The 9374-nt window shown below is 50.4% G+C and overlaps 1 protein-coding gene across 2 annotated transcripts; it reads left to right on the top strand.

The window, feature by feature from the left end:
• Positions 1-2712: 2712 nt before the first annotated feature.
• LOC112617799 (tubulin alpha-1A chain-like) lies at positions 2713-9374 on the top strand. 2 transcript variants are annotated; one of them, XM_025374480.1, is made up of 4 exons: positions 2713-2986; positions 8069-8291; positions 8409-8557; positions 8878-9374. In XM_025374480.1, the coding sequence occupies exons 1-4, from the start codon at positions 2984-2986 to the stop codon at positions 9355-9357; spliced, it is 855 nt and encodes a 284-aa protein (XP_025230265.1). In that variant the 5' UTR covers positions 2713-2983; the 3' UTR covers positions 9358-9374. The 2 variants fall into 2 exon arrangements, with proteins under 2 accessions (XP_025230265.1, XP_025230264.1); XM_025374479.1 differs by having other exon boundaries at positions 2806-2986; positions 8069-8557.

Below are 9374 nucleotides of genomic sequence, written 5' to 3' on the forward strand. Positions count from 1 at the left end.
GGCGACAGAGCGAGACTCTGTCGCCCAGGCTGGAGTGCAGTGGCCGGATCTCAGCTCACTGCAAGCTCCGCCTCCCGGGTTCACGCCATTCTCCTGCCTCAGCCTCCAGAGTAGCTGGGACTACAGGCGCCCGCCACCTCACCCGGCTAGTTTTTTGTATTTTTTTAGTAGAGATGGGGTTTCACCGGGTTAGCCAGGATGGTCTCGATCTCCTGACCTTGTGATCCGCCCGTCTCGGCCTCCCAAAGTGCTGGGATTACAGGCTTGAGCCACCGCGCCCGGCCAAAAAAAAAAAGTTTTATAGCAAAAAAAAAAAAAAAAAAAAGGCTGATCACTGAAGCAAGTCTTCTGTCACCCTATTAATAATTTAGCATAGTCTGGGCGAATTGGCTCACACTTGTAATCCCAGCACTTTGGGAGGCTGAGCCCAGTGGATCACCTGAGGTCAGGAGTTTGAGACCAGCCTGACCAACATGGTGAAACCACATCTCTACTAAAAATACAAAAATTAGCTGGGCATGGTGGCACATGCCTGTAATCCCAGCTACTTGGGTGGCTGAGACAGGAGAATTGCTTGAACCTGGGAGGTGGAGGTTGCAGTGAGCTGATAGCGTGCCATTGCACTCCAGCCTGAGCAACAGAGCGAGACTTCATCTCAAAATAATAATAATAATTTAGCATATTTTTGGTGAATTCTGGAAACTGTCAACTAAAAAGTAAGATCAGTTTCTGCCTCTCCTTACACTGTAATTTTTAGACTCAGAAAGATCTATTAATATAAAGGGTGAATGTTTAACTGTCTATCCAGGAAAGAGATTTTTCCCAAAAAAATTCCAGCAGAGGGCAGCAAATTTAAATATGGATCCCAATGCTTAAAATTTATTTGAAGAGAATTACTTTTTTTTTTTTTTTTTCCTGAGACAGAGTCTCTGTCACTCAGGCTGGAGTGCAGTGGCACAATCTCTGTTCACTGCAACCTCCACCTCCCAGGTTCAAGCAATTCTGCCTCAGCCTCCCAAGTAGCTGGGATTACAGGTGTGCACCACCATGCTTGACTAATTTTTGCATTTTTTTTTTTTTTGGTAGAAATGGGATTTCACCATATTGGCCAGGCTGGTCTCAAACTCCTGACCTCAAGTGATCCGCCCAGCTCAGCCTCCCAAAGTGCTGGAATTACAGACTGGAGCCACTGCGCCAGGCCTGTTCGTTTTCTTCCTTATCCCACTCTAGAATATACTCTCCATGAGGCAGGGCCATCAGTTTTGCTCACACATATTCCCTAAGCACCTCGGATACTGTGCTAAATATATCTGGGGAATGAATGAAAAAGTTGAAAAGCTCTACTAAGACTAAAATCTCTACACATATGTTCCACAAGGGCCATTTTGTATGTGTGAGTTGAAGTATATATCTTGAACTCCTGACCTCAAGTGACCTGCCTGCCTCAGCTTCCCAAAGTGCTGGACTTAACAGGCGTGAGCCACCGTGCCCAGCCAGAAAATTCACTTTTGTTCTCTCAATATTTCCATAAACTCTGTGTCTCCCAGAGATGGTCAAGGAATTCATGAGCTAAGATAACGTGATAGAGTTGCAGAGAAACAAAAACAACAGAAATAAAGGGCGCTTCTCAGAAACCTTGGCAGAGATGGTCAGAGAGGCACATTTAGTATGAAGCAGTACAAGTTAGTGTTGAAGGATTTAATTCCTAGGAGCCCTACTTGCCTCATCTGCAAACGGGATAATAATTCATAGGGCTTGTCATATGAATGAAATGTAATCATGTGATATGAAAAGCCAATTACTCGGCCGGGCGCGGTGGCTCACGCCTGTAATACCAGCACTTTGGGAGGCCGAGGCGGGCAGATCACGAGGTCAAGAGATCGAGACCACCTGGCTAACACTGTGAAACCCCGTCTCTACTGAAAATACAAAACATTAGCCGGGTATGGTGCCACGCGCCCGTAGTCTCAGCTACTCAGGAGGCTGAGGCAGGAGAATCGTTTGAACCCGGGAGGCAGAGGTTACAACGAGCTGAGATCGCGCCACTGCACTCCAGCCTGGGTGACAGAACGAGACTCCGTCCCCGCCCCCCCCCCCAAAAAAGCCAAGTACTCTGCATAGTTAGCAATCAAAAACTGGAAGCTATTCATTATCCTAATGAACTGAAAAAAACCGCTTTCGCAGCTATAGGGAGGAGACTGTTAGGAGCCAAGGTTCATTTAAAGAGGAGGTAAGGAAAAGCAGCCAAAAAGGTGGGAATAGGGTTTAAGGCGCGTTCGTGGTGATTCAGACCTAGAGTGGGCAGCAAGCCCTCTCTCTGGACAGCCCTCAGCAGCGAGGGGAGCGGGCGCCCAAGGGCCCAGCCGGGGTGCCCGGCAGCCAAGACGCCGAGGCGGAACCCGCAGCCTGGCCCCGGCGTCGGCGCCTCCCCGGCTGCGTAGGGAGCGCAGCCGCGGGGACCGGAGGCGAGGCCGGGGCGGTGCAGGAAGGGCTTCCCTCCAGGGCGCGGTCGCCCTCTTACCTGGCGTTTCCCCTCGCTGGGGTTTTGCCCACCTGACGCCCCCGCACCCACTGGGGACGGGGCAGACGCTTGGCCTGCTCCCTCCTCCCAGTGGACGCTTCCGCCCCTGTCCCAGCCCATTCTCCAGCCCTAGGACCCTTCCTCTCTTTCCTCCCCTTCCTGTTTCTGGCTCCTTCCGAAGAGTTTGGTTTGAACGTTTGAATCAGCCAATCAGCGCCGCGCGCCCCAACTCCGCGGGTGCGGCCTGGCGCAGGCCAGGGCTCGAAGGTGGGGCCGCGGCGGCCCGGGGCGGGGCCCGGGGCCCGCCCTCACGACACGTGGCCGGGAACCGGGTATATAAGGCCCCTCGGGGCCGGCCACCCTTTCACTACTTCTCCCCCGGACTCCTTGGTAGTCTGTTAGTGGGAGATACTTGTCGCCCTTCGCCTCCTTCAGCGCCGCAGACCCCTTCAAGTTCTAGTCATGGTGAGTGGGGTCCCTCGGGGCTGGGGAAGAGTGCGCGTCCCAGGGGACGGCGGGCCCGGGAACTACCGCCTGCACCTCCGGCCTCGCCCAGGACAGTTCCAGATGGCCCCGGTCCCCTCCGGTTAACCTGGCTTGTGGTGGCCGGACTGGAAGGTCGAGTTCACTGGGCAGACACCAGTTCGGTCCCGAAGACCTGGCCCGGGTGCCGCCCTCAGTGGAAATGGAAAGCCCACTTGATCCTAGTGAGGGCTTTCCCCGCAGGGCCCGCGACTGTACTAGGGAGGAAGGTCAAGGAGCCTAGTCATTGGCCTCCAAGAACTTAAACTAAAAATCCCTCCCCACGTTTTCTCAAGCGACTTTTCCTTCCCACTGCCTTACGCACCGGGTTCCGGAGGCCCTCGTGCGCTCCCGCACCGACGGTGCAGCACTTCCTGGCGTCCGCTCTCCAGCACCCAGTGACTCGCTGCTGAGTCACCTGTGGCCCGGCCCTGGGGAGAGCTTCCAACTGCGCCAGTCCACCTGAGGATGGAGGCGGGCCCCTCCCTGGAAGGGAATAATTAACTTTCACGTTGCCTAAACCTGCATTTCTGGTGTTAATCTAGTGGTAGGTTTACAGCTGGAGCTTTCTACTTAAGCCGGGTTTAAAAACACGTCCACAAAAGGATATTTTCTTATAAAATCAGAGTTGGCCCGGTGCGGTGGCTCACGCCTGTAGTCCCAGCACTTGTTCGAGACCAGCCTGGCCAACGTGGTGAAACCCTGTCTCTACTTAAAAAAAAAAAAAAAAAGCTGAGCATGGTGGCGCGCGCCTGTAAGCTACTCGGGAGGCTGAGGCAGGAAAATCGCTTGAACCCAGGAGGCGTAGGTTGCCCTGAGCCGAGATCGCGCCACTGCACTCTCGCCTGGGCGACAGAGCGAAACTCCGTCTCAAAAAAAACCGGAAACCCCAGAGTAAACTAGTACCACGTGTTCTTAGTTCGGTTTTCAAGAAATGTGAAATTATACATAACTTGAGTGTTCTCTATAAAGCTTCCAGAAGTATTGAAAACAACTGTCTTAGGCCGGGCGCGATGGCGTATGTTTGTAATCCCAGCACTTTGGGAGTCCGAGGCGGGAGGACTGCTTGAGTTCAGGAGGTCGAGACCAGACTGGGAAACACGGTGAAACTCCGTCTATACAAAAATTAGCTGGGCATCTTGATGCGCGCCCGTAGCTTCTCGGGAGGCAGGGGTGGGAGGATCTTTTGAGCCTGGGAGGTGGAAGCTGCAGTGAGCCTAGATCCCACCACTGCACTCCAACGAGACCTTATCTCAAAAATACATATATGAATTTAAATATAAAAATCATATGTAAATACATGTATATGTCGCACTGTACAACTTATTGTTTCTTTTCAAGCAATACCAAAAAGATACTGGTAAAAGTGTGATTCACAAAGTAGTTGAGACCCTTTAAAAAGCAGGAGAGCGGCCGGGCGCGGTGGCTCACGCCTGTAATCCCAGCACTTTGGGAGGCCGAGGCGGGTGGATCACCTGAGGTCAGGAGTTCAAGACCAGCCTGGCCAACATGGTGAAACCCCCGTCTCAACGAAAAATACATAAAAATTAACTGGGCCTGGTGGCGAGCGCCTGTAATCCCAGCTGCTTCAGGAGGCTGAGGCAGGAAAATCACTTGAACCTGGGAGGCAGAGGTTGCAGTGAGCTGAGATGGTGCCACTGCACTCCAGCCTGGGTGACAAGAGTGAAACTCTGTTTTTAAAATAAAAAATTAAAAAAAAAAAAAGCGGCAGCAGACTGATTTGGGCGAACACTGGTTAAATTTTCTTGTTTTTTAACGAGAGGAAAGAGCTGCTTATCCAGTGAACACTAGACCAGTTGACTCCACCTGTGCCTCACTTTCTCCCACGTGGCCAGGGGAGAGTGGAAGGTAAGGCAGTGGCTGAGGACATTGCCTGCTAAGCTTCAAGAAGACAGTTTAGGCTGAGCAATGAAAGAAAGATTGTGGGTGCCAAAATAGAAGAAGCATTTAAACAGAAGAAGCATTTTGTTAAAATGAGTGGATCTTAGATATTTTATCTCCTTGGGCCTGGGGGCCATCATGGTGAGGTATCTGGTTATCTCCAGCTTTTTGGGGCTTTGGCGTTTCCAAAGTCCAGTTAAAGATAAACATGATGCTGGGCGTGGTGGCTCACGCCTATAATCCCAGCACTTTGGGAGGCCGAGGTGGGCGGATCACCTGAGGTCAGGAGTTCAACACCAACCTGGCCAACATGGTGAAACCCCATCTCTACTAAAAATAAAAAAATTAGCCGGGAATGGTGGTGGGCACCTGTAATCCCAGCTGCTTGGGAGGCTGAGGCAGGAGAATCACTTGAACCTGGAAGGCGGAGTTTGCAGTGAGCCAAGATCATGCCACTGTACTCCAGCCTGGGCAACAGAGTGAGACTTTTTCTCGAAAGAAAAAGGTAAACATGATGCAATGGTAAATAATCATGGGCTCATTAGAACAAACTACTCCTGTTCTCCCACAGACCTGGAGCTGGGCAAGTAGACACAGGTGATACTGAGCTTGCTGATGTGGTCAGGAGACCTTGATTATTTCATGGGGAGTGTAGGCGGGAAGGAGGTTAAAGGTTGTGAGTAACTAGGGTTTTATTATCTCTTGGGTTATGAGACCAGGCCCTTTGAGAACTTATTGAGTGCTCTGCCAGTCTCCAAAGTGGCTAATCTGACTTATGATGAAATACTAAACACCTGTTTTGTGTTTCTGTTAAGTCTGTGTGTACAGATTCTATGTTTGTTGCCTTATTTTACTAAGCAGGTATGGGTTTGGTAACTTCTAACCATATTTTGCATTGGCCCCTCTGGCCCTTCTAAATTGGTCTACCTCAAAAAATATATATAGAGAGAGAGAGACACAGACTGACTGAGTCTTGGCTCTGTTTCCCAGGCTGAAGTGCAGTGGTGAGATCTCTGCAGTCGCCGCCTCCTGGGTTTGGGTTCAGGTGATTCTCATGCCTCAGCTTACCCCAAGTAGCTGGGACCTACAGGCGCACACCACTGTGCCTGGATAATTCTCGTATTTTTTTTTTTTTTTTTGGAGACGGAGTCTTGCTCTGTCGCCCAGGCTGGAGTGCAGTGGCCGGATCTCAGCTCACTGCAAGCTCTGCCTCCCGGGTTCACGCCATTCTCCTGCCTCAGCCTCCCGAGTGGCTGGGACTACAGGCGCCTGCCACCACGCCCGGCTAGTTTTTTGTATTTTAGTAGAGACGGGGTTTCACCGTGTTAGCCAGGATGGTCTCGATCTCCTGACCTCGTGATCCGCCTGTCTCGGCCTCCCAAAGTGCTGGGATTACAGGCTTGAGCCACTGCGCCCGGCTAATTCTCGTATTTTTAGTAGAGACGGGGTTTCAGCATGTGGCCAGGCTGGTCTTGAACTCCTGACCTCAGGTGATCTGCCCACCTTGGCCTCCCAAAGTGCTGGGATTACTGGTGTAAGCCAGCACCTGGCCAGAAACAACTAATTTCTTTTTTTTTTTTTTTGAGACGGAGTCTTGCTCTGTCCCCCAGGCTGGAGTGCAGTGGCGCGATCTCAGCTCACTGCAAGCTCCGCCTCCTGGGTTTTTACGCCATTCTCCTGCCTCAGCCTCCCGAGTAGCTGGGACTACAGGCGCCCGCCACCTCGCCCGGCTACTTTTTTGTGTTTTTAGTAGAGACGGGGTTTCACCGTGTTAGCCAGGATGGTCTCGATCTCCTGACCTCGTGATCCGCCCGCCTCGGCCTCCCAAAGTGCTGGGATTACAGGCTTGAGCCACCGCGCCCGGCAACAACAACTAATTTCTTAACCTATCAGTAAAGTCTTGGTAACATTTCTAGCCTTTATTATTATGGTCTTCCCTCTCCCGGAGATGTTTTGATGGTGAAGGAAAAATGTTCTTCCTTTTTTTTTTTTTTTTTTTGAGACGGAGTCTCGCTCTGTCGCCCAGGCTGGAGTGCAGTGGCCGGATCTCAGCTCACTGCAAGCTCCGCCTCATGGGTTTGCGCCATTCTCCTGCCTCAGCCTCCCGAGTGGCTGGGACTACAGGCGCCCGCCACCTCACCCGGCTAGTTTTTTGTATTTTTTTTAGTAGAGATGAGGTTTCACCGCATTAGCCAGAATGGTCTCGATCTCCTGACCTCGTGATCCGCCCGTCTCGGCCTCCCAAAGTGCTGGGATTACAGGCTTGAGCCACCGCGCCCGGCAATGGTGAAGGAAAAATGTTCTTCCTAACAGATTCTTCTACATGGTTAAAAAGCTGCCTCTGACCACAGTTTTTAAAATACAGCTAACTGCTGCTTATCCAGCATTTTCTTCATGAGTCATATGGCTGTAGTTTGCTGGTTTAAGCTGGTTTTAAAGGAGGGAGGGAGAAGCTTTTGTCTCCCAAAGAATAGGATTAAAGCAGGACCAGAATGAGCTCAGTAGTTACACAATCATTCAGAGAATGAATCAGAGCTGGAAAGGGGAATTTTGCCTTAGTTTAAGGAATCATATCTACTGTGGCTACAAAGCAACGGTCTGGTCTTGCCGAGTAGTTCATGAACATATCTTTGGTTTTCCAAGGCATTTTTGCTGAATTAGGTCTTGAAAAATTTTTACTTTTGAAAGTAGTCCCTGAGCAGGAGTGGCCTGCTGAAAAATGGTTATCTTTTTTGTTTGAGATGGAATCTCTGTCACTCAGGCTGGAGGGCAGTGGTGTGATCTCAGCTCACTGCAGCCTCCACCTCCTGGGTTCAAGTGATTCTCCTGCCTCAGTCTCCCAAGTAGCTGGGACTTACAGGTGTGTGCCACCATGCCCGGCTAATTTTTTTTTTGTATTTTTAGTAGAGACACAGTTTTGCCATGTTGGCCAGGCAGGTCTCGAACTCCTGACCTCAGGTGATCACCTGCCTCAGCCTCCCAAAGTACTGGGATTACAGGCGTGAGTCACTGTGCCCAGCCAGTTATCTGTCTTGAAGGTTAATCAGTCATTAGGTGTGAATCATTCCTAAATGTCCCATCTGATGTATCATATCCTGACATTTTCCTTTCTTCCTCCCACAGCGTGAGTGCATCTCCATCCACGTTGGCCAGGCTGGTGTCCAGATTGGCAATGCCTGCTGGGAGCTCTACTGCCTGGAACACGGCATCCAGCCCGATGGTCAGATGCCAAGTGACAAGACCATTGGGGGAGGAGATGATTCCTTCAACACCTTCTTCAGTGAGACGGGCGCTGGCAAGCATGTGCCCCGGGCCGTGTTTGTAGACTTGGAACCCACGGTCATTGGTGAGTTGACCTCAGTAACCCAAGTGAGATCCCAGGATGCTGGGACAGGAGGTCTGTCCTGGGGGCTCCACTGGTCACTAACCCACTCCCTCCGTCCTTCTCTCCCTCCTTCTCCAGATGAAGTTCGCACTGGCACCTACCGCCAGCTCTTCCACCCTGAGCAGCTCATCACAGGCAAGGAAGATGCTGCCAATAACTATGCCCGAGGGCACTACACCATTGGCAAGGAGATCATTGACCTTGTGTTGGACCGAATTCGTAAGCTGGTATGTTTCTTTTCAAGAATAAAGTAAATTAATGAGCCTAAAGAACACATTTGAAATACTGCTTTTTTTTTTTTTTCAAACACAGAATTGAACTGATATTTTAATAAAGAGTGGAATGAGTCGTTCTTGTGGGGTTTTTATCAGTTAAAATGAACTATTTGGTATCATTTTGTAAATGTTAATGAGAATTTTTTAAAAAGCATTTGTCAAAATAAGATCTAAATCCTGGGAGATGTATGAAAAGTGAAAATATATTTCCTATGATTGTACTACAAAGAACAAAAACTTAACCTTTCCTCTGTTTCTCTCTTTTGTAATAGGCTGACCAGTGCACCGGTCTTCAGGGCTTCTTGGTTTTCCACAGCTTTGGTGGGGGAACTGGTTCTGGGTTCACCTCCCTGCTCATGGAACGTCTCTCAGTTGATTATGGCAAGAAGTCCAAGCTGGAGTTCTCCATTTACCCAGCGCCCCAGGTTTCCACAGCTGTAGTTGAGCCCTACAACTCCATCCTCACCACCCACACCACCCTGGAGCACTCTGATTGTGCCTTCATGGTAGACAATGAGGCCATCTATGACATCTGTCGTAGAAACCTTGATATTGAGCGTCCAACCTATACTAACCTGAATAGGTTAATAGGTCAAATTGTGTCCTCCATCACTGCTTCCCTGAGATTTGATGGAGCCCTGAATGTTGACCTGACAGAATTCCAGACCAACCTGGTGCCCTACCCCCGCATCCACTTCCCTCTGGCCACATACGCCCCTGTCATCTCTGCTACAGAAAGCTGTTCATGGTAGGCTTTCTCAGCAGAGAT

Source organism: Theropithecus gelada, unplaced genomic scaffold (assembly GCF_003255815.1).
Source record: "Theropithecus gelada isolate Dixy unplaced genomic scaffold, Tgel_1.0 HiC_scaffold_448, whole genome shotgun sequence".
In the NCBI taxonomy this organism is placed as follows: Eukaryota; Metazoa; Chordata; class Mammalia; order Primates; family Cercopithecidae; genus Theropithecus; species Theropithecus gelada.